Source organism: Rhinolophus sinicus, linkage group LG14 (genome assembly GCF_036562045.2).
Source record: "Rhinolophus sinicus isolate RSC01 linkage group LG14, ASM3656204v1, whole genome shotgun sequence".
Classification (NCBI taxonomy): domain Eukaryota; kingdom Metazoa; phylum Chordata; class Mammalia; order Chiroptera; family Rhinolophidae; genus Rhinolophus; species Rhinolophus sinicus.
Window position 1 is genome coordinate 31855544 of NC_133763.1, and position 26430 is coordinate 31881973.

The 26430-nt window shown below is 40.7% G+C and overlaps 1 protein-coding gene across 1 annotated transcript in view; it reads right to left on the reverse strand.

Annotated features, from left to right (window-relative positions):
- ALG14 (ALG14 UDP-N-acetylglucosaminyltransferase subunit) overlaps positions 1–26430 on the reverse strand; it is a 121780-nt gene that overhangs the window by 63015 nt on the left and 32335 nt on the right. Inside the window, exon 3 of the mRNA XM_019716850.2 lies at positions 7801–7932. Coding sequence (XP_019572409.1) covers positions 7801–7932 — 132 coding nt within the window. The remainder of the gene's footprint in view (positions 1–7800; positions 7933–26430) is intronic.

The following is a 26430-nucleotide window of genomic DNA, read 5'->3' on the forward strand; positions in this document are numbered from 1 at the left end:
GTTGAGGGGTACATGGAACTCTTTGTACTATTTCTGCAACGTCTTAGGATCTACAGTTATTTCAAAATAAAAAAAATGCTTAAAAAGGATGTATTCAAATGCTTTTTTAAAAGGCTCTCAAGTAGCAGAACAAGCTGTAGGCTGCAGAGATGGAAGAACTATTTCTGATTTAAATAGTTTTTAAATTAAATTTATTGCGGTGACAATAGTTAGTAAAATTACATCAAATACATGGTGATGGAAGAACTGACTCTGGGTAGTGAGCACACAAGGTGATATATAGATGATGTATTATATTATAGAAATGTACTTGGTTTTTTCCCCAACAGAATTACTCTCCATTTCATGTCTACCTGTTGTTTGTTGTTTCTTGACTCTATTTTTCTTGAAGCTAACTACATATTAAGCTTCTTGAGGACACTGGCTATATTTCATTCATCACTTTCAATGCCTGCTACAATGCAGATGCTACAAAAGTACTAGTTAAGTTTTTAATTGAGCAAGTTAGCTAATACTGGCAGAATCTGATGCACTTCTAAAGAGAACTGGAGTTATGCTACACTGACTAGCTCTGTGACTATGGTACTTAGACCTCTCTGAACTTTGAGCTCCCCATCTATAGAAAGGAGGCACATAGTACTATGTCAGAGGACTGTTAGGAGAATTAAGTGAGTTAATATGTGTAAAGTACCGAAATTGTGCCTGACACATAGGAAACATTCAATAAATGTTATTTTTCTAAAAGATTTTAAAAATACGACTTTTAGGTGGATTCATTCACATGAACCAAAATGATAATAAAATGCTGAAGTGGCCATTTCCATTAACTTCCATTGGATTTCAATATTTCAATGAAAAGAAGTCTGTGGGGATTACGGAAAAGCCAAATGTGTCATCTTAACAGTACTTACATATTTAGCCTTAAAAAAAATGACTACCTTACCACTGCACTGGCATTTCAAGTTCCAGGTCCCATTAATTTCTTATAACATTAAAATATTCTGCGTAAAATTCTAATTAATAAAAGTATAGTTTAAATATTTCAACTTTATATACATTATGTGACTCTTATTCAATGGACTCACTAATGTGCACTCTTGTTAAAATGACCTTTTTCTCTTTTCTGACTGATCAACTCTTACCCATCTTTGCTTAAATGTTACCTCCACTCTGAACCTTACCCAACTCTGCACAGAGGATCTATCACATGTAATCATCCAGCTGTGGGCAAGATTGCTATCTACTGTGCTGACTTTTATATCTCTCAAACATACTATAAATCCTGTCACAGAGCAGGGTTCTAACAAATATCTGTGAATATATGAACTGTTGACTTCATGTAATACTCCCAGAGTGATTTTCACTTCCCACCATTAAGGCACTTGACGTACTGTGTTATAATTACTTTCCCATTTGTTGTCTCCACCAGAGTGTAAGCTCTTTGAATGCAGGGCCCATGTTTCACTCATGCTTGCACTGAGTTAACCAGCACAGTGACTGGAATATTCATTAAGGATATATATTGAGAGGCTACCAGGGCTCTGGCACTATGGCATAAGTACAGTGAAAAAGGCAGTCACAGTTCTTACAGAATGAAAATAAACAAACATGTAGAAAGATGATTTTTTTTATTGGGATCAGTATTATGCAGAAACTAAAGCAGGGCAGTGTGAGGGGGATGAAGCTGAGCTGGACAAAGTGCCAGGAGTCAGGGCCGGTCTTTGTGAGGAGGTAACATCTGAGTTCAGAGCTAGTCCTGTTTAGATCAAGGTCAGAGTCCCAAGCACAGGGGTCAACAAGTACAAAGCCTCTGAGATATGAATCAGCTGGGTTTGTTTTAAAAAAAAAAAAAAGGGCAGTCCTGGCTCACACATAGTTAACTAGGGGAAGAAAGGAGAAAACGTCAGAGAAGCAAGTTGGGATGAGTGTGCAGGTCACGAAGAAGTTTGGACTTGATTCTAAGAGCACCGAAAGCCACTAGAGGATGTTAAGTGGGAAGTAACAGAACCTATTACATTTTTTAAAAACAAATTGGTTGTTAAGTGGTGAAAAAGTTGCAGAGCATCATGAACTTCTTCTACAGGCAGACAAGTTAGGAGACATGCACTGGGGGCTTGGATGGCAAGGTGGTAGAGAATATGGGCAGAAATGGGCAGATTGGGTGACAAATTCTGAAGACATGGTTGGCGGGACTTGCCTATTGAACATGTGAAATAGGGTGTGGGACAGAGGAATCAATGATGTCTACTGGACATCTGACTCAGGCAAATTTACCAAGCTGGGGAAGAGGAGGAAATATCTACTATTTTGAACCAAAAGAGACTGAGATGCCTATTAGATATCCAAGTGGAAAAGTAGCACCTAGCGGGCACTTGAGATAATACTTTTAATAGCTACCACTTCAGTGACAATAGATTCACCTACTAATCAAACACATAATATAGCATTCCAAGTTTGACTAACTCTATTCACTTGCTTCCAAGGTTACAGAGATAAACAAAAAATAATGAGACTGAAATGACCAGAGAGCTCAGTTCATGTGATGAAATATGCCATTTTTGGCTGCTTCTGCTGCGCCCTGACCCAGATTTTTAATAGAAAGGTGCTGAATTTTATGCCAGAAATTTTAGACAAATGCTGTCAAGTTAATTTAAATATTTGTTCCACTTCTCTAGGCCTTATAAACACTGAAGTGGTTCAGTGTCAAGAAAGCAGGGAGAAACGACTCACCAAATCACTTTTACTCAAAGATCGTTAAATGCCATATGTAAGGCTACGGAAAGCCAAATATTTTGATGCTTTTGGCAATTACACATATTTTAATCCACTTTAAAAAAAATTCATATTGATTGAGATGTAATTTACATACAGTAAAATTTATCTTTTAGTGTACACGTCTGAGTTTGAAAAATGCGTACAATTAAGTAACTACTACCATTGCCACAATCAAGATAGAGAACAGTTTCTTACTCAGAAAAGTTCCTTCAAGTCCTTTTGTAGTCAATTCTTTCCCCAATCCCTGACACTGGCAACCATTGATCTGATTTTGGTTACATTTTTTTTTTTTTTTGGTTACTGGTCTCTCAGGAGATTACAATCTCTTTTAAAAAACATTTTTATTAAAAATATACAACATACAATATTATATTAGTTTTAGGTATACACCATAGTTATTCAACATTTATATGCCCAAAGAAGTGATCACCATGGTAAGTCCAGCAACCACCTGACACTGTACCACACTATCACAATATTAACGACTGTATTCCCTATGCTGTACATTACATCCCCATGACTTACCTGTTTTATATCTGGAATTTTGGACCACTTATTTCCCTTCACCTTTCCCCTCTTTTTAAATTTTTAAATTACGATTGACATTCAATATTATTTCACATTAATTTCAGGTGTACAGCATAGTGGTTAGACATTTGTATAATTTAAGAAGTGATCTGCCTGACTAGTCTAGTACCCGCCTCTCACTATACAGAGTTATTACCATATTATTGACTATATTCCCTATGCTTTATATCCCCATGACGATGTCTTAACTACCAATTTGTACTTCTTAATCCCTTTTCCTTTTTCACCCTGCCCCCAGCCCTCTTCCCATCTATCACCATGATAAATCTAATAACCACCTGACACCATACATAGTTTTAACAATATTATTAACTATATTCCTTATGCTATACCCTACATCCCCATCACCACGTTGTAACAAACAATTTGTACTTCTTAATCCCTTCCCCTTTTTCACCCACTATCCCAATCCCCTCCCATTTGGCAACCATCAAAATGTTCTCTGTATCCGTTAAGTTTATTTCTGTTTTGTAGTTTGTTTATTTTGTTCTTTAGATTCCACATACAAGTGAAATCACATTGCATCTATTTTCTCTGTTTGACACTCCACTCAGCAGCACAATACCCTCCAGGGCCACCCATGCTGCTGCAGATGGCAAGAGCACTTTCCTTTCCATGGCCAAGTAATATTCGATTGCATATACGAGTATGTACCATCTTCTCTTCACGCATTCATACATTGATGGAACCCAGGCTGCCTCCACATCTTGGCCATTGTAAACAATGCACATGTCCCCTTGAAGTAGCATTTTGGGTTTCTTCGGATAAATACCCTGAAGTGGGATTACTGGGCCCTTCTTTGTCTCTTGTTATAACCTTTGTTTTAAAGTCTATTTTGTCTGGTATAAGTTTTCCTGCTCCAGCTTTTTTGTTTGTCTCCATTTTCACGAAATATCTTTTTTTCTATCTCTTTACTTTCAGTGTGTGTGTGTCTTTCAATCTGAAGTGAGTCTCTTGTAGGCAGCATATGTAAGGATTTTGTTTTCTTATCCATCCAGCCATCCTATGTCTATTGATTGGGGCACTTAATCCATTTACATTGAAAATAATCATTGATAGATCTGTAGTTATTGACATTTTATTCATACATTTTCTTCGTTGTCTCCTCCCCCTCCCTCTCTTCCTTCTTCTCCTTCAAGAAGTCTCTCTAGCATTCCTTGTAATACATATTTGGTATTACTTTAGCTTTTTCTTATCTAGGAAGTTCTTTATCTGTCCTTAAGATTTTAAATGATAGCCTTGCTGGATAGAGTACTCTTGGTTGTAGGTCCTTGTTTTTCATCACTTTGAATATTTCCTCCCACTTCCTTCTGTTCTGCAAAGTTTCTGTTGAGAAATCATCTGACAGTCTTATGGGAACTTCCTTATAAGTAACTAGTTGCCTTTCTCTTGCTGTTTTGAGGATTCTCTGTCTTTAACTCTTGCCATTTTAATTATAATGTGTCTTGGTGTGGGCCTGTTTAGGTTCATCTTGTTTGGGACTCTCTGTGCTTCCTGGGCTTGTATGTCATTTTCCTTCACCAGGTTAGGAAAGTTTTCAGTCATTATTTCTTCAAACAGGTTCTCAATTCCTTGCTCTCTCTCTTCTCCTACTGTTACCCCTATGATGAGAATGTTGTTACACTTGATGTCCCAGAGGTCTCTTAAGCTATCCTCATTTTTTTGGATTCTTTTTGCTGTTCTGATTGGATGTTTTCTGCTATTTTTGTGTTCCAATTCACTGATTTGAGCCTCTGTTTTATCTAGTCTGCTGGTTATTCCTTCTAGCGAATTCTTCATTTGTTATTGTACTGTTCACTTCTGATTGATTCTTTTTTATGGTTTCCATGTCCCTTTTCATTCTTGCTCTTTGTTGAAATTCTCAGTAAGTTCCTTGAGCATCCTTATCACCATTGTTTTAAACTCTGTATTTGGTAGGTTGTTTGCCTCCATTTCATTTAGTTGTTCTTCTGGAGTATTCTCCTGTTCTTTCATTTGGGATGTATTTCTTTGTTTCCCCATTTTGGCTGCCTCTCTGTGTTTGTTTCTATGTATTGATCTGCTATATCTCCTAGTATTGGCCAGATGGCCTTATGTTGTAGGTGCCCTGTGGGGCCCAGTGGCACAGTCTCCCTGGTCACTTGCGCTAGGTGCTCCAGGAGTGTCCCTTGTGTGCGTTGTATGTGCCCTTCTGTCATAGTTGAGCCTTGCTTGCTATTGACACATCAGTGGGTGAGACTTACCCTCAGGAGGACTGGCTGTGGGGTTTGGCCACATCCACAGCTTACAGGCTGCTATGTGGGGGTGGACCTTAGCAGGTCCACCTGCTAAGGTGTGGGATTCACCTTAGCAGGATCTGGTGCCTGCCAAGACCACCCTTTGTGTGTGCTGCTTGTGGGGCTAATTGGGTGGTGCTCTGCTATGGTCTGAAGCCAACCTCCAAGTATGTTGGTTTTGGGCCTCTTGGGAGGGCTCTGGTGCAGGCCCAGGTCACCCACTGCTTGTGACCAGCCAGGGTCTACCTGGTAGGAGCTACAAAGTGATCCACCGTTGGTTGCTGCCTGTGCAAAACCTGGAGGCACGTGGGAGAGGTCATGCTGTGAACCAAGGAAGGCTGCTACTAGTACTGGGCCTGGGTAGCTCCACAAAAAGCCAGAACCCTCCTTCCCCCCAAGGCCTGCTGCCACCTGCTGATTCCCATAAAGTTTAGCTGCTGAAAAAGCCTCATGTGGTATATGAGTTGGGTGAGACAGGGTCTCAGGGAGTCACCAAGGTAGAATGACGGCTCACCAGATTAATGTAGATTCTTGTTTGGTGTCAGTGCTGAGCCTGGAGCTACTCAGCACAAGTCTCAGAGTCCACAGAGACCAGCCACCAGCCACCTGGGGCCTGTGAACCCAATAGTTGTCCAAGAAAGTGTGCACTGTGGGTGGGGCTGGTTGCTCTACCAGGAAGTGTCTCCAGCTTTGGGTGAGTTGGGTGTGGCGGGGTCCCAAGCCACCAGGGTGGAGCTCACCAGTCCAATGCAGATTCAGATTTGTGTGGGGGGAGGGTTCAACATAGGAAAGACGGCGCCTGCCTGCTGGCTGCACAGGAGAAGGACTCCACACAGGGAGCCATAACACCATAGAGTCCTAAAGTCATACTCAACCTAGCTGTTGCCAGTGAAAGTGGCCATGCCTCTAGTGATTTGGTAAATGTAAACTTGAAGTTTCCAGCTTAAAATGTGAAGACCCCTTTTCTCCCTTTGATTTTGTCTCCTGAGTTTTAGAAATAAATAAACCTTTCAGGACAATAGTGATCCTTTAAGGAAACATCTGAATTCCACACACTACAAATGTGTTTGGAGACTGAGATAAATTTATTCTGTCAAAAATTTAAAAATAAATATAAGCAAAATTAATCTATGGTGACAGAAATCAGAAAGTGGTTGCTTGGGGCTAGAGGTTGATTGGGAAGGGGCAGGAGAACAACTTCTGGGGTCAAGGAAACATTCTTTATCTTGATAGAGATGTGATCAAACTATACACTTAAGATCTGTACATTTCACTGTGTATAAATTATTTCTTTTAAAATCAACCTAAGCTACTCATGTAGAAAACGCAGATTTCAAGATTCTCATCCAAGGGAGGGACTTGAATTGCAATCCAGCTGGTGAAAGGTAATGACCAAAATTATAGAGATCCTTCAAAATTACTGTAGCTAAGTGAATTTCTATTCATCTATTCATGAGAAAAATATCCACTGTGCCCAAACTCATGTACATGGAAAGCAAGTAAAGGATTTCCTTTCAGGCTATGCTGATTAATGGATTCTGCCTTAAATAGGAATGAGAGTATTATTTAAGAACTGTGCACACTACTGTGATAACATATCCACTGCTCTGCATTGTCTACTGAAGTGCATTTAGAATTTAATAATAGAACTTCCTCCTAAAGACCACAGAGAACTTAAGACCTTTATAGATAAGGAAGGTAGGGTTGCACACAGTGCACTAATTAAGTTTTCATATTTCTATTTTCCGTATTAGTTTCCTATAAAAACTTGAGTGTGTATGACCTTCTGCTCACTGCATACCATATTTGGTAACAGAGTCTTGACAAAAACAAGAAGAGTATTGAAAAGGAATGAAAAATTGGCTCTTGTCACGCTGACAAACACATGGTGTTGGCTCAGGAACCACAGGTGAATAGCAGCACAAATTAGTTGAAGATACTGCTCTGTTAGTGTCATGAGACCAGGAGGAGAAAGGGGCACATTTTGAGTTCAAGTTATAGCTAGAAAGGGAAGACAAATTTCTCCCCTCTTTCAGCAAAGTGCTTTTAAGTGATAAATGTTAGCATATGTTTAGTGAAAGGTCTAGTATTGTAACTGGCACACTTATAAATGGTAGCTGTCTAAGAAAACAACATGTCCAGTTACTAATGAACAGTCCACAGGAGTGATGGTCATACATACCAAATCAGGCTTCACTCGGTAAGTCAGGGGAAAGGAGAGCCACGAGGCGTATAAGGTAGTGAGCACTGTGGACGGCCAGGACTGCTGAACCTCACGGCTTCTGGGAATACGGTGGATATAATATTTGGGAAACTAGAAGGAAATAATAAAAATTCAAGTCAACTAGCCTGCTGATACCCAAGTTAAACATAGTAACAGTTAACACTGGTATGTATAATAGGAAATGCTTTCTTGATTATTTAAAATTTTCAATCTAGCTATTTTTAAACTAAGTTATAAAGTCTTTTTCATGTTTTATACAACAGACATTATTGGGTTATGACAGAAAAGTTCCAAAATATGATTCAAAATGTTAAAGTCAGCTTTGACAATAAGTTGGGGAAAATTTTCTATAAAATATGTTTTAGGCAAAGAGCTTAACATGTTGACCTACAGAGTCCTTACAAATCAATATGTAAGACCAATAACCTAGGACCAAGATGGGCAAAGAATATGCACTGATAGTCCTAAACAGAAGAAATACAAACAGCCAATAAACATAAGGAAAGATGGTTAACAATTAAATACAAAATAAAGCAATGAGTCATTTTTCACCTACCTGATTGACAAAGATTGCAGATACCCAGTGTTGTGGAGGGTGGAGGGAAACAGACATTTACATTCCCTGGGCAAATACATTCGTAGAACTTTTTGGGAGGGCAATCTGGAAAGATCTATCAGCATTTTAAGCGTGTCTACTTTGGATCCAGCGTTTTTGCTTCCAGAAATATAACCCCGGATTTACCCACATGCTATCCACTATACCACTGTTTGTATTTGTGGAAATTGAAAACAGCCTAAATATCCTCTAATAGGGAATGGAGAAGTTCATACAATAAAATACATGGAGATATATTAAAAGGAACCTAGATTTATATGAACATATGTGAAAGATGTGCCAAGGTACGTGGTTAAGTGAACATGCATGTTGCAGGACAGTGTGTCTAATAGGAGCCAATGTGTATTAACAAATCACACACCCGCATGTGTTTGTATACACATATGTATACATACTAGTATTTGCATGGAGAAGACTCTAGGACTATTTGCCACAAATTGTAAAGTGGGTGATATAATAGGATAGTTTCATTTTCTAGGTAACATATATCTATGTTTGAAATTTGAAACAAGCATGGATTATTACTTTCATAATCAGAGAAACCAATGTTCTTCCCTGAATCAAAGTTCCAGGTGTATTTGTTATCTTTTCCTGAATAACAGATTACCCCAACGCTTAGCAGCTTAAAACAACGAATACTTGTTTCGCCCAGTTTCTGGAGGCTAGGAATCCAGGAGTGGCTTAGCTGGGTTATTCTGGTATGGGGTTTCTCATGAAATTGAAATCAAGGTGTTGAATGGAGCTGCAGTCATCTGAAGGCTGGCCTGCAGCTGCAGGTGGCTCACTCACAAGGTTGGCAATTTAATGCTGGTTTCTGGCAGGATGCCTCACTTCTTTGCTACATGGACCTTTCCATAGGGCTACTTAAGCGTTCTCATTACACAGCAACTACCCTCCTCAAAAGCAAGTGATCCAAGAGGGGCAAGGCAGTAACTGCAATGTCTTTCATGACCTAACCTCAAAAGTCATACTTCGCCATTTCTTAAAAACCTTACTAGTTAAATAGGCCAATCCTATTTGATCTGGAAGGGACTCCATGAGGGCTTGAAGAGCAGGAGATAAGAATGACTGGGGGTTTCTTGGAGCCTGACTACCACACAGATGAGGTCAGAGAGCAAAGGATTGAAGATTTAATATATTCCCCTCCCCATCCCCACTTTGGCTTGGAGGAACAATATGATCCTTGAAAATAGAAAAGCTTTTCCTAAACTAGTGAATACACACAACTACTGGTCCTAAATTTTTCAGAATTTGGAAAAAGGCATGAAACTGTGTCTGAAAGCTTCTGTTATGCTCCAGGGGGGTATGCGTGTAGTTCTTATACACTCAGCACATGTGACCACTCTGCTTCACATATGATGATAAAGGTTATTTCCTCCTCCTTCTATGTTATAACAGTGGAGAAGGAGTGATCTGGGCTCAATATGGTATTCACTATTTTTATTTATTAATTATTTATTAAATCAATGTTGTTTTTCCTTCAGGATTAGGATTAAGGTACTAAATGTTGAACTAGAAAATAATACTGAATAGTTCTCAAACTATAAGACTATACAGGGAGCAGTAACAGAGCGAGGACAAATTGTAAGGACTTTTGTTTGAGGTTTGTGCTTGCCTAGTTTGTGGAGATTATTAATTGAAAAACATGTAATAGGCAAATAGTACAATAGAGCCAAAATTCCTTATCAAAAACCATGTGGGTCAGAAGTGTTTTGAATGGATAATATGGTACATATACCATATATTACATAATATCCTCTTTGAGTTTTGGGGAACCAACCAAACATATTAATATTTTTGCAGCAAAACATGATTATTCACACGAAGTGAGATAAAGACTATAAGCCTCACACCAGTTCAAATCAGATTGTGCTCGCAAAATAAACTTGTGACAAACTCGGAATTTTTTCTTTCAGTTTGCAGAGCTTTTTAGGATTTCAGATCAGGGACTGTGAACTTGTGCTCAAAACACATTTGGATTCAGTAAGATGTGCAGGCAAGTGGACGGGAACCTGGGGCCACCTTGACAGGCACAGGACTCTCGGATTATGCTTCACACTCAGAAGTTGGTGCTGGGGTATGTGATGTCCTATGTCACCTAAAGGAAACACTAAGAGCCAGGCTGTGGCAAAATCTTAAGAGTTTTTATTACTTTATATAGTTCTTGAAAATAATCAAATATATAAAAGTCAATGAAAAAATTATCAATAGGCTGCTTGTATTTTGGTCTTAACAAAAGTTCCTTTGAAGACAACGGAATAGTACAGAGTTTCAGCCACAATCAGGACTGGCTATGACCCTGGCCCAGTCATTCCCAGGTGTTGTGCATCTAGTGAAATCCAAATGAAGGTATCTTTATAGATGTTTCTGTAACTCTGTACCTTTGCCTTGAGAGAACTGTCCCTGACTCTCGTTTATGTCCTATTATGGGCTGCAGGACATAAAGACTGCTTCATTCATCATTTTACTCTTACCTCCAGAACAAACATTTGGTTCAGAGTGACCACATGACAAGCATCGTCAGTCTTCTCCTGAATTCTTATAGAGACACAGGGAAAGTTCTTCCTTTTAGGGACACTGTGGGCTGCTAAACTGGCTCTCAATCCATTCTCCTGGGGCTGAGAAGTACACACATTTTTTTATTGCTCTTCTATTAACTAGGCTTTTGTATATAACAACTCAAACTGAACTATCATATTCGCCACTTAAACTTGCTATTCCTGCATTCCCAAGCCAGAAACTGACAAATGAACAGCAGAATCTATCATAAATAGATGTTCTGCATAGACATGAAGATTTATGTTGGGGTTGGCAGGGACGAGGGTGGGGGAACTGTCCCATATTTCCTTCTTCTAAAACCTCTACTTACATTCCACATCTACCCATCTATTCAAAACGCCCCTGCTACTCCCATGGTCCAAGCAATCGCCATCTTCACCATGACTACAGTCGCCCCTTGACTTGGCTCTACTTCTCCTCTTGTTCTCTACAGACTCTCCAGAGCAATCTTTTAATAATGCACAGAAGAACTTTCCTTTCATTCTCCTCCTTAAAGCCCTCCAAAGGCTTACCAATGCACTTGGGATAAAACTCAAGTTCCTTACAATTGCCTGTAACGCCCCATGGAACCAACCTGGTGCTGGCTTCCAGCTCCAGTGGTTCCTTGCTCACTCACTCCGGCCACACAGATCTTCTTTCTGCTCCATGAATGTGTTAAACCCATTCCTTCTTGAACACCTTTTCTGCTCATTCTGAGCAGTCTGCTTTGCTCGCCCCAGGCTGTCTCAACACTTATATCCTTCCTCCAAATCAGGTGTTGCTTGAACATTATTTCCTCAGAGAGGACCCAGTTTTCTCCACCAGCCCCTTCCCCCAATACATGGTCACTCTCCACCACAGTCTTATTTTACCATCTGCATAGCAATTATTAGCACCTCAAATTAGTTGTTCATTCATGTGTTTGTCTGCCTCTCTCCCAAGAATACAAGCTCTATGACAAGAAAGGATTTCATCACGTTCATTCCTGTAATCCCAGTATGCAGAACGGTGTTTCACACATCATAGGTGCTCAGTCAACGCTTGCTGAATAGATAAATGACTGTCATTACAGTTTCCAGAAGTCTAGTCTGTGGTCTGTGCTGGGAAGATGCTGACTCTTTACCTCATAACATCTCAGGACTGTAAGAGACAAACAATCCTACCTCCTCACTTCACAAATGAGGAATCTGAACTTTCCCTAGGTGACAGAACTCAAATGTGGTCGAGCCAGGACTTCAACCCAGGTCTTCCATGTGTTCTGAAACATGCTCCTGACCCAACCTTCTATGGGTTATTCTTGGATCTCTGCTTCACTACCAAGGATCTTATCTTCCCCAATACACAATTAGCTGAACCAGCTTCCTATGGAGCTGTGCTCCCTGCCTCCTGTTGCATATATACAGAGGATGCCAAAAAACACACATATGCACATTTTAGGAAAGGAAAACACTGTATTAAAATTGTAATACTCAATACATACTGATAACAAATGACGAACACAAGTCACGTGTATACATTTTTTTGGCACCCCTGGCATACATGTGTGCACGTGCGTACATGCGCGCACACGTGTTGTGTGTGTGTGTGTGTGTGTGTGTGTGTGTATGCAGCTACCCATCCTGACCCATTTCCTTTTTGTTTTTCAACTCACCTACCCTACATACCTACAGCCTCCAACCCCTAGAGCTTAGTGTCTTTCCCTGGCTCTATGGAAACTGAGCTCGCTCCCTGCCTTCTCCTGCCTGTTTGTTCTTTGTGCTCTGTTCTGCACTGTAGATTTGGCATGCCAACCCCACTTACGACTATGACCAATGGCTCTCTCCCCTGCCTTTCTAGGGAAAAAACCAGAATAAAAACCTAGGGCCTTAGAAATATGCAGACATTTCTGTTGAACCTTAGGCCCCAAGTCCCTCCTGGCAAGTTCTGCTGCTTTGCTACTGCTCCTCCCTGGCAGCCAAGTCAGTTATACACTCCTAGAAAGCAAGTTTTCCTTGAGTCCTTTCTTTCTGTGCAGCTCAATGTGTATCTCGCAGTGCGTGAATGTCTTATAAAGTGATCCAGTCCCTTTCACACAATGGGCAATAATATAAAAGACAAAGAAGTGAGACTCTCTTGCTCTTATTCTCTCTCCACTACCGTGTTTCCCCGAAAATAAGACCCAACCAGAAAATAAGCCCGAGCATGATTTTTCAGGATGACATCCCATGAACATAAGCCCTAATGTGTATTTTGGAGCAAAAATTAATATAAGACCCGGTGTTATTTTTGGGGAAACACGGTATATAGTTAGTGAAACACCCTTTCTATCTATCTATCTGAGCTTTCTAATGAAGAAGGGGCTGGGACAGTACTAAGTATGCCCACAGAGTCTCCCAGGGTTCCACACACATACTTGATTGATGCATAACTAAGTAGCAAGATAGACCAACGGTAGAATGCTTAAGAATAAAAATATAAAGTGGAAAAATGAATTTTTTCAGGCTTCTAGTTTGTCTGAAATTATGTGAAACAGAGTTAAATTCTAATAGTAATGACAACTTGTAACTTTCAAAGTACCTTTCAGAATTACATCACTGCTAATAATCACAAACATACCTGGCTTTAGATTTGTGATAAACTAAATAGAAGTTTATAGTGATTTAGACAGGGATAATTCCACCAAGGAATCCAGATGGTATCACAAACCACAACAGAGCAGATCAAGTGGTCTATGAAGTCACTCTTTGCTTCTACCACACACTAAAACGTACAATGTGTTTATTATTTAATGAATGCCACAATACTGCAGAATCTTGGAAGCGAAACTGAAATGGTAAAACTTCATTCAACCAAAAATGGTTTCAGCTTACATAACTTTTTTTCAATAATGCAAAGTATAATATACATTCAAAGTATATTGGATGGTTCAACCAATCAATCTGAAATCAGGTTGACCATAATCTACCACACCAAAAATGTTTTCATATGCATGTCTGTTAAATACTTGGGAGCTGCTCACTTCATGGAGCTGATGAAATGCCATGAAGGAGTGAAGAAGCTATTGGTTCCAGACTGGGTCCTGCTGATAATCAGCCTTGTCGCCTTGATTGAGTCCACCTCTCTGGACCCCAGTCTGTCACTGTGAAGTAAAGAGCTCTTGGTGATCAGGAATCTCCAACTAGCCACAGTGACTCTACAACTGGCTCTCAACTCTGACTTGTCAAAGACAAATGAGACTGCTGCTCTAGGCCCTTTTCCCCACCTCCCCAAGGCTTGCAGCCACTCCTCACTTTACCTTGAGAAGCCCTTCCTTGCCTCAGACTTCAGGAAAATAAAAAAAATAATTTGTTCTTGAAACAATTATGGGATTCTGGCCCCCCAAATTTCTACAGTCCTTCATAATTAATATTAGTTGTCTTCTTCCCAGTCTTCTATTGTGCCCTTCTTTTGTTCACAATAGCCCAATTTTCCTTTGGACAATGCGCTCCTCTCAAATTCTCAGCCAGATGTTTTTGGTGGGATTTCAGTCTGGTTTCCTTTACCCCCAATGTCTAGTTCCAAGAGTAGGCGGGAATGGCTTAAACAACATGGAATAACCCTCAACCCTGGCCACAAAGATTGGCTGAAAGAAGGGCAACAACCCAATTGGAGACCATTAGGCAGGAGATGTTTACTGGGACTGCTAGGGAAAGAAGCTTCAAATTCTCTCCCTCTCTCTCTCTCCCTCCCTCCCTCCCTCCTCCCTCCCTCCCTCCCTCCCTCTCCTTCCCTCCCTCCCTCTCTGTCTCCTGTATGCTGTAAGAGACTTTCTTCTCCCTTAAATGGTCTAGTGCAAAAACATGAAGCCAGTTTAGGGTTAAGGTGAGGTTTTTGCAGTAGTAGTATTCTGTTGTAAGTATCCATAGGCATTTCACTGACACAGGAAAACTGCAATGTTAATCACGGTTATTTCAATTCCATCGATTCAAAATCTGATTCAAAAAAGGTTTAATCTAACTTGCCTTTCTTGCAGAGATGGAGGATGCAATAATTAAGACTTAGGAAGGAATTTAAAAGAGTAAGTGATGTGAAACACTTTAGAACCATGTATACATCTATCTGATGGACTGTTTTCAAAATAATCATTTATTCACTGAAATAGACACATCAGGATCTCTATTTGCAAAAAATTACAAATATTTTCTTATTCAGTTATTCACTTAAGAGTGATCTTCTAAATTAGAAGTATTTTTGTTTAACTTTACCTATAATTGAATACAGTTAAGGTCCATTATAAAGGGGAAAAATACATAAACACATTAGTCATACTCTAAAAATGAAATTGTTAAACCATGAATTGTAATACATACATGTAATGCATACATGTAATACATAACTTAGAAACTAAAACAAAACAATTGCAATTATATAGTTTACACACATTTTTTTTAGAATTGTTTGGGAATTATGAGAGATACCAAATGCATTAGCATTAGAAGTGTCAGCAGTTATATACAGTTTTAGTCCACTGTGTGAAGTTAGCACCCCACCTTGTGGAAAATAACAGGTGTTGTTAAATAAATGCAAGCATGTCATGTTAATTTCAGAGGTACTGACTGAGATAAATCTTGCAGTCACTAAACTGTCACTGTTACAGACATGTATATGGGCTAAGAGATGCAATTCAAAAGAATGCCTATTTGTTAAAGTAACAGAAAAACTAATGCACTTTCAAATACAAGCAGACTAGTCCCAAAATATTGGTGTTTATGATATGTGTTTGGGTTATTTAGAAAATAAATATTTCATATCAGTAGGTTATTATTTCCACTGGGACTTTTTATCTCTTCTTCCCTTTTATTTTTTTAAATAACTTTGTTTTCTAATTGTAAGCTTAGAAAATACAGGACATGTTCAAAGACAAAAACAAAAATCAACTATTATCCACATTTTAGAGATGTTTCCTTTACCCTCTCTGTATAGCCTTGAAATATATTAGCTCACTTAAACCCTTTCCTCAACTGAAAACACTCTAAGATGACCTCAGTTTTCCAAAACTGAAATAATTTGTCTTGTAATTTAGAGGACTTCTTTCCCAATTTTCTGTCACGATTCATGTCAAAACACACCCTCTATTTGTACACGTCTTGCGCTTTCCAACTTCTTTACTTTTTCCCATGCTGTCTTCCCCTCTTCGTATTTCCCTACCTTTTTGGAGAAGCCAGCACCCCCACCCCAACACTCTAGCCCAGAGATTTATGCCTCCCCTGCATTCAAAGCACTTATCGTTGTTGTTTTTTAATCAAAGCAATATATATACATGGTTTTGAAGTTCCCTATAGTACTCTCAGTTTGGTCAAACATATCATTGTTTTCTTGGTGCCATCTCCTTTGGAGCTCTCTGTCCCCTTGATCCACTGTAGGCCTGTTGTATGCAGTGGACTTCACACCAGAACTCCCTTCACTGCCATCCTTAGAATTCCCCTCGCTTCTCTCTGGGGATGGAGCCCAGATTCCAGGACCAAAGTTTTCCTCCTTCTTAGGTCCCCTTGTTTTGGTGGAGCACATCCTCTGAGAAAGGTTCTATGGGAATCAGTTTGAGGACACTGCTCCACTGTCAGTCTGAACGCTTGAGAAGTTTGTCAAGTGGAGGGTACAACAGGACTTGATGATTTCACTGGGAGAAATCCTAAGTGTCAGAATCTATAATTCTATGCTTCTGAGTAAATCAGTTTCTTCAGAGCTAATCTTCCGTTTCCTGCCTGGGGGGATAAAGTGTAGCATTCTGGGAACTAATCAGAAAAGGAGACCTAAGCGATGTGTGTTGGGGGGACACAGAGTAGTTATTCCCTCCCCTAGCCTTCTGTTTTTAGGGCAATGTCTTACCTCATTCACAGTTTGGCTTCGTGTTCCCAAAGTCAAAACCTCTTTAGTTCAACCTTTACAGTGGTTAAATCTTGGTTTTCTAGCAGGGTAGGGTAGAGAGTCTGGGAGTCTAACTGGTCTACAAGGCAGACTTCAAATAAGAGGCCTCTTTTCAGCTCCACCCTGCACTCCAGGCTCCAGCAATACCTGCTGCCTTTATTTTCTCTCATAGGCACTGCCCAGCAATAACTTCTATTAATTAAGTTCTAAGGTTTCCAGTATTTGTGCTTTTGCCTCTTTAACTGCACAAAAAACTTCTTGAGGCTAAAGGGCACTTCCTTTCCTCACTTGTATTCCTTATAAAATTAGTCCAAATTTTGCACACAGAAACTACTCAACCAACATCCACTTGATTTTCAAGGGTTTTACTTTTTGGAAGACAAAACTCCTAGGGAGCTGTTCTACCTATCTCAAACAAAGAACAACATAAAACAAATACAGCAGTACTGCAATCTCAGCAAAATATTTGGTAAATAAAGTCTTTAAATAAAAACATTATCCTAAGTGGAAAGACTGCTCTAAAGCCATATGGAGCCCTTTCAAAACCATCCCCATCAAGGATAGATGATGTTTCTTTCTAAAAAAGAGTGGAGACAATCTCTCCTCATCTTTCCCATGCCAGATCAGTTTTTACATATACTAGAAATCTCCACTCTGTCAGCCATTGTGAAGTTCAGCCCTCTCTGGCCTCTGCTGAGAAGTTAGGCCGGTCCCAACAGCTCAATGTTCAGCGGTGCACTGCCACCTTGTGGCTGCAAGTGGGGATGACTGACATGGGCTGGAGAAGCAGCAGAGGAGAGAGAGTACATTAATAGAAATCCTTCAAAATCCAGAACTCTGCAGGATCATTTCTGAAGCTTGAAAGACTTTTCTGCGATGGGAGAGGGGGAGAGAGAGGGAGAGGAGAGAGAGAAGAGGGGAGGAGAGGAAGAGGGGAGAGAAAAAAGGGAGAGAGACAGCGCAAGTGGGCAGGACTCAGGAAATGGTTCAGAATCAGTGCAGGGAGGGCCTGGGCATCCTGTCTGAGTCCCAGGTTCCTTTAGCTAATGCAGAGACTATTGATTTATTTGGGAGGAATGAAATATTATTTATAATGACACTTGCAGACAGGGATGCTCCCAAGGTCAGTGATGGCAACTCCATTCTTACAATTGCTCAGACCAAAAGCTTTGAAGTTCTGCTTGACTTCTCTTTTCTTTACATCCAATATGTCAGGAAATCCTATTAACTTTACTGTCAAAAAACATCCAGAATCCAACTATTTCCCCCTATTCCTCTCCCTACTGGTGCAAGCCACACTATCTCTTGCTTAGATTGCTTCAACAGCCTCTGAACTGGTCTCCCTGGTTTCACCCTTGTCCCCTACAGTCTATTTGCAGCAACCAGAGTGGTCTGTTTAAAACAGCAGTTAGCTCATGTCACTCCTCTGAGCAAAACCTTCCAACAGCTCCCAATTTTCCTTAGAGTAAGAGAGGAAGTCCTTACAATGGCCTCCAAGGCCCTATACAGCCATATCTCAGAGATATTGTGGGATCGCTTCCAGACCACTGCAATAAAGTGAGTATTGCAATAAAGCAAGTTGTAATTTTTTTGCTGGTGCAGGGTCTTGCCTTCAGTTTGTAAAACGCAACATCTCGCGACTCTGAAGCATAATAAAGCCAAGTACAACAAAACCAGGTAGTCTTGTATCGTCTGGCCCCTGACCACCCTCCCATCTCCTCTCTAGTGTCTCTCCCCCCACTCCCTGTGCTCCAGCCACCAGGACTCTCAGCTATTCCCCCAACATCCAGGAATGCCCCACTCTTGTGGCTTTTCCAGAGACAATACCCTCTGCCTGAAACACTCTTCTCCCAGGGTCCCCATCTTCTTCAAGGCCCTATAAGCAGTTACAACTTTTTCCTTCTCATCAGAATGTCCAATCCCCTATCCCCGTGGAATCCTCCAATAGCACTGATCACCTTCTAACAAGCTTTACGAAAGGTTGACAATTAAGTTCACGAACTCATCCTAAGAAAGGTGCTACATACCTCACTGCTGAATATCACTACATTCACCTTAGAAGAACTACCCAATGCCCTAATGCCAGCGCCTAATCCACCCATCAAAGCAATTTTGGAACTCTTTCTGGAATGGCCATCAGAGCCATTGTCGTATGACACTTGATGTCCTGAATGTTATCAAAATGTTTTCCTTTCAATATTTCCTTTATCTTCGGGTAAAGAAAGAAGTCATTGGGGGCCAGATCAGGTGAGTAGGGAGGGAGTTCCAATACAGTTATTTGTTTACTGGCTAAAAACCCCTCACAGACAGTGCTGTGTGAGCCGGTGCATTGTCGTGATGCAAGAGCTCCTTCGGGAACATTTTTGCACACACCTTTCTCATGCCCGCTACAGTCATACCAAGATTTTCAGTTAAGATTTTCCTGTTTTTCTATTGATGTTTACTTGGTCTGCTATGCTTCTCACGGTCAGCTGATGATTTTGACGCACAGTGCAATGAAGTTTTGCAATGTTTTCGTCTGTTCTGCTCATTATTGGCCGCCATGACCTCTCTTCATCAGTGACGCATTCTCTCCCCTCAGAAAAATGTTTAGTCCATTTGTACACTGCCATTTTCTTCATGGCATTATCCCCATAAACTTGGACTAACATGTCCCTGATTTCAATTCTAGTCTTGCCAAGTTTAACAAGAAATGTAATGTTTATTTAACGTTGCTCTAATTCAAGCTCAGACACTCTTGTGATGGCACACAGAAACACGCAACAATAATGAACGCCACTCGGCAAGACACCGCTACACGTCGACAAGAACACAGCTGTGAGACACTGATATACCAAGGTTATGAAATCTTACAGAGCTGTTTGTATAGTGCTGCCACTGTAAGTGCACCGAGGCAAGTTCACGGATTTAATTGTCAGACCTTGTATAACAAGGGAAAAAGTTGTATCAGCAAAGCTGGTGCAATGTTCACCACTAGAGAGTGGGATTAGGGTGGGGACAGGGAAATTCCACTTTTTACTTTACATACTTCTTTACTGTTGTAAAGAATAGTTTTTAAATTAAGGCACAACAACAACAACAAAATAAATAAAATTTGGAAAGAAAAGAGTAAAGAAACAAAGATAACCACTTACAATCCTGCCACAGTTAATTCTGGGGCATTTCAATAAAAATTTGCTGAACTATTTACATAAGCATAGTGTCTTATACAGAATCGGCACTCATTTAATATTTTTTGAATAAATTAATAAACAAATAATCTCTTTTGGTAAACATTATAAGCTTAATTATAGAGTAGTGGGAAATCTAATGAAGTGACCTGGAAGTAAAGCAAGTTGGCTTTAATTTTTGACCCATCAAATCCGTTTTTAGCAACTTCTATTGTTTTATATATGAAGCAAGCCCACTCTTTAATGTTTAAAAATGTTTTAGTCAAGAGTCACTAAGCTTTTTTTTTCTTTTTTCTTTTTGATAGGATCAGACTTCAGTGTACTTCCATATATACATGATCTCATTTGAATTTTTTTTTAACGTTTGTTTTTTATCAGTTTCAGGTGAGCTTTTTTCGTTAGTGATACGATCTTAAGGTGCCAACTTGTGCTGTAACAGGAGTTATAAGGAATAATGCTTGTCAAGAGAGGTGGTTAACGGATAAGGGTCAGACTGGGAAGTAAGTAAAAGGATGACCCTACATCCACAGGGCATTGCGCTGAACCTTGTTTCCTTCCATGTCTTGCAGGGGGATGTCCTTGCTGAAACACAGCCAACAAGGGGACTGCTGCTCTCTAGGAAGAAAGCTCTGGTTTGACTCTTCACTTACCATGATATGATACAGCTCTGGTTCTATTTGGAGAGGCTGCTATCCAATTTTCTGAAAGATATTACTTTAGCTACTCTTTACTTTAGAACTAATCCCAGGGGAAATTACATTTTCTTTGGAAGGTTTTTCGAGATGCTTTTTCATATAAGTAATTTCACAGCTAAACATTTTTTTATTTTTTTTTGCTTTTTTTTCCTCTTTAGCTTTCCACTACTTACCTTTCTAATTTCAGTTGCTTTATTCGAGTGGGATTGAGACACTTCTCCCAAGGGAAGCCTGTTTCTCTTAAGAAGCTAATGAAACCACTCAGAGAAACACAGGCTAATAGTAGAGTTTAAAAGTATACAGAAATAATGACTTCTTTTCACTCTTGTGTACTTACAAATAAAGTGAATTACGTACCTAAAGATTTTAAATACTATTAAAAAATTACACTGAATCTTAGGAATCAGGAGTAATTTGAATGGAGTTTCTGCAACAAAAGTAGGTCATCTCCACCACCGAATTAACAAAATTACATTAATTCAAAATTTAGCTTAACATATGCTGTATATTTACATGCAGCATAAGAGGGTAAACACCAGCATTTAAATACTTTTTCTATAAACTAGCAAAAAAAGCATTTAGAAATGTACTGAATAATTTCCTATCAGGATGTTACAAACCAAACAACAGAAAGTTCCTATGCTACTTGGGTATGTGATTAACAACTGGTAATTACTATCTTCTGATTTCTGGGAAGGTCTTTACGTTTTTGGAAGAGCAGGCTTGTATTGACAGTGTGAGTTTGGGCTTCTCCCCAGAACCGAGTGTGAATTGGTGCCCTCTCACCCAAGTGCCTAGGCACAGAGTGCCATTACTGTCAATGCCTTAAAATGGTACAGATTTCCTGGTTCATTTAAGAAGTCTGAAAAAATTAAATCATAAAGAGACAGTCAAAGCCCTTAACCACTGGAGTATTATCTGTAGGGAGGAAACTTCTGTTGGTACAGTTACATCAGAGAAGAAAAACTGAGGAAACTGTATGGGTTGGGTGGGGGTGCTATTTATATAACCAGCCCAGAAAAGTATCTACACAGAAGATATATTAAAACTCTCACTTTAATTAGAATATGAATTTGACTTTGGTTTTGGTAGGTGATATAAACTAGCCTGAAAACCTACCTTCTATAAACAGATTAAAATACTGTAAGAAATATAACAAAATATTATTTTTTCTGAACTTGGAAGAAGGGAAATCCCTACTTGCCAGAAACAAAAAAAATAAGGGATCAGACAGCTTGTACCACTGAAGGTTGGGGAGGAAGACATGCCAGCAACCTAGGGCTGGGGTTTGATTATCCCTGCAGGTTCAAAAGAGAGGCTGATGTTTCCACAATAACAGCTCTCCTATATTTGAAAGTTAGATTGCTTGGGGCTCAGTTCCTAGTCCTCTTCTATTTCTTAACTACACTCAATCCCTGGGTGAGCTCACCCAGTTTCTTATTTTAAGTACCATCATGTAAACACAGATGACTCAAAAATTTACATCCCAGACCAGACTTCCCTCTTTAGCTTCAGAGTCACCAAACTACATAGTCAACGTCTTGCTTACGGACATCCCACACTGACACTCCTTCTCCCTCATGTAAACAAACGGCAACTCCATTTTGCTGGTAGCTCAGGTCAAACATCTGCATGTTATCCTCCACTCATCTTTTCCCCACACCCATGTCTTATCTGCCAGCTACTCCTATTAGCTCACTTTCAGAATACATCCACAATCTGACCACGACCTATTCAATCTCCCACTGCCATCTTGGTCCACTCCACACTGGTCTCTCATTTGGATTACTGCAATATCCTCCAAACTCCTTTCCTTGCTTCTGCCCTTCTCCCTTTTACTTTATTCAGCAGCCAAAATAATCCTATTATTAATAGAATCTAACTCAGACCACATCACTCCTTTAGCGAAAACCTCCCAACGGCTCCCCATTTCACTTACAGGGAAAAAAATCTGACACTGAAAATGGAGCACATGGCCTTAAAATATCTGACCCCAACATCCCCATCTTGACCTCTGTGGCCTCATAACTTACTCAGCTCTCCCTTGCTTACTTTGCTTTGGCCACACTGATCTTCCTGCTATTTCACAAACATACCAGGCACAGCTCTACCTCCGGGCCATATTTGTAGTTGTTTCTTCTCCAAGAATTCCCCTTCCCCAGAGAGCTCACTCCCTTCAGGTCTTTGTTCGGATGCCACCTTCCTTGGTCAGTCTACCTAAAATTGCAACCTCCCTTTAACCATCCCTCCCCCAATACTCCTTATTCCCTTTCCCTGCTTTATTCCTCTCCTCAGCATTTATCATTAACGCACTATGTACTTTACTTAATTGTCTTTTTTATCAGCCCCCATTGAAACAGGCACTATGAGGGCATTGTTTTATTCACAACTGTATTATTAGCACTTACTACCGTGTTTCCCGCAAAATAAGACTTAGCCGGACAAACATGTCTTTTGGAGCAAAAATTAATATAAGACCCAGTCGTATTTTACTTATAGTAAAATATATATAATGCAATATTTATATAATATATTATATAATATAAGCCTGGATCTAATATAATATAATATAATTAATATAATATAATATATACTGGGTCTTATAGAATATAAGACCGGGTCTTATATTAATTTTTGCTCCAAAAGACACATTAATGCTGATTGTCCGGCTAGGTCTTATTTTTGGGGAAACATGGTGGGTAGTTAGTCAATAAATATTTGTTAAATAAATGAATGCTGAATTCACATTTAGGATGTAAAAAGCTCAACCAAGAATTCTAAATGCAGAATGCAATCGAGGGCAAGGAGCTGGCTGGCATGCTCGCATCCTGTGTGGACTTTACTCTCACAGGCAGCGGTAATAAAGCACATGTGTCCCACACGACCCCGGGAGTCCCATAACCATCACCCTCCAGAGTCTCTGAGCCACGGGGAGGATGCCTGGAAAATCCTGAGTGGGCCAGACATAATCACCCCGTCACCGCCCTACATGTCAAGGTGTCATCATCTTACGACTGCCCTGGAACACCTGTTCTGGTGTGTACCTGCCTGACAAAAACAGATGGTGGAATATGTAATCACCGTACTTGCCCCGTCTCACGACCACATCAAAATTACAACTACACTACATAGCAACCATCACTGAGAACTGTGTCTAGCTGAACAGAAGTCCTACAACTAAGGACATACAGAAGAAGCCACTTTGAGCTGGTAGGAGGGGCGGAGATGTGGAACGGGATGGTCCCACACCTGTGTGTGGCAGTTAAAAATTGGGAGGGATATCTTGGCTTTGAAGGTACCCCTGGAGGCGAGGTGTCCTAGCTCCACACCAGGCTCCACAACCCAGGGTTGCAGTGCTGGGAAGAGAAGTTCCCATAACTTCTGGTTATGAAAACCAGTGGAGATTGTGGCTAAGTGAGACACAGGGTGGCTGCAGTCCAAGGCGCTCCTCTTAAAAGCCCTCACACAAACTTACTCACTGGCATACTCACTCACTCTGAGCTCCAGCACTGGGGAAGCACCTGGAAAGGCACTAGGGACATACGGGGAGGAATTGAATTGTCTGGTTTCTGTGTGATGGCTAGAGGGGCAGCTTTCTTCCAGACATAAGTGCTGGCAGGCACCACTAATTCTTTGCTGAGCCCTCACCATGCTCAGGGCACAGACTTAGGTGGCTGCCATATCTGAGTCTCTATCAACCTAGCTAACACCATTTTCCCAGCCCTGGTGATTCCGAGACCCTGCCCCAGTCAAATTGCAGGCACACCCAAGCTGCTTCCAGTGGCTTTTCCACATAAATTATCTGTCTCAGTTCAAGCTGGAGGCTTTCCTAAAATCTCTCAAAGGTTCACAAACCCCAAACAAGCAGTATCTGACCTTAGTGTGCCCTGTACTTCTTGCTAAGCAGCTGCAAGGCTGGCACTAGCAGCAGCCAGGCTTCGTTCTCAGCTTAGCTTCTCCCAGGTACCTCCAAGCCCAGCACAAGTGACAATCATCTGCAGATCGCTCTGTAGCTCATACCAAGTGGCCCAGGCAGGAAACAGGCAGTGGCTGACCTTGGTCTGCAACAGAGCCCCTCCCAAGAGGCCCCAGACACAACACACCTACCCTGTTTCCCTGAAAATAAGACAGAGCTGGCCAATCAGCTCTAACATGTCTTTTGGAGCAAAAATTAATATAAGACCCAGTCGTATTTTACTTATAGTAAAATATATATAATGCAATATTTATATAATATATTATATAATATAAGCCTGGATCTAATATAATATAATATAATTAATATAATATAATATATACTGGGTCTTATAGAATATAAGACCGGGTCTTATATTAATTTTTGCTCCAAAAGACACATTAATGCTGATTGTCCGGCTAGGTCTTATTTTTGGGGAAACATGGTGGGTAGTTAGTCAATAAATATTTGTTAAATAAATGAATGCTGAATTCACATTTAGGATGTAAAAAGCTCAACCAAGAATTCTAAATGCAGAATGCAATTGAGGGCAAGGAGCTGGCTGGCATGCTCGCATCCTGTGTGGACTTTACTCTCACAGGCAGCGGTAATAAAGCACATGTGTCCCACACGACCCCGGGAGTCCCATAACCATCACCCTCCAGAGTCTCTGAGCCACGGGGAGGATGCCTGGAAAATCCTGAGTGGTCCAGACATAATCACCCCGTCACCGCCCTACATGTCAAGGTGTCATCATCTTACGACTGCCCTGGAACACCTGTTCTGGTGTGTACCTGCCTGACAAAAACAGATGGTGGAATATGTAATCACCGTACTTGCCCCGTCTCACGACCACATCAAAATTACAACTACACTACATAGCAACCATCACTGAGAACTGTGTCTAGCTGAACAGAAGTCCTACAACTAAGGACATACAGAAGAAGCCACTTTGAGCTGGTAGGAGGGGCGGAGATGTGGAACGGGATGGTCCCACACCTGTGTGTGGCAGTTAAAAATTGGGAGGGATATCTTGGCTTTGAAGGTACCCCCTGGAGAGGCGAGGTGTCCTAGCTCCACACCAGGCTCCACAACCCAGGGTTGCAGTGCTGGGAAGAGAAGTTCCCATAACTTCTGGTTATGAAAACCAGTGGAGATTGTGGCTAAGTGAGACACAGGGTGGCTGCAGTCCAAGGCGCTCCTCTTAAAAGCCCTCACACAAACTTACTCACTGGCATACTCACTCACTCTGAGCTCCAGCACTGGGGAAGCACCTGGAAAGGCACTAGGGACATACGGGGAGGAATTGAATTGTCTGGTTTCTGTGTGATGGCTAGAGGGGCAGCTTTCTTCCAGACATAAGTGCTGGCAGGCACCACTAATTCTTTGCTGAGCCCTCACCATGCTCAGGGCACAGACTTAGGTGGCTGCCATATCTGAGTCTCTATCAACCTAGCTAACACCATTTTCCCAGCCCTGGTGATTCCGAGACCCTGCCCCAGTCAAATTGCAGGCACACCCAAGCTGCTTCCAGTGGCTTTTCCACATAAATTATCTGTCTCAGTTCAAGCTGGAGGCTTTCCTAAAATCTCTCAAAGGTTCACAAACCCCAAACAAGCAGTATCTGACCTTAGTGTGCCCTGTACTTCTTGCTAAGCAGCTGCAAGGCTGGCACTAGCAGCAGCCAGGCTTCGTTCTCAGCTTAGCTTCTCCCAGGTACCTCCAAGCCCA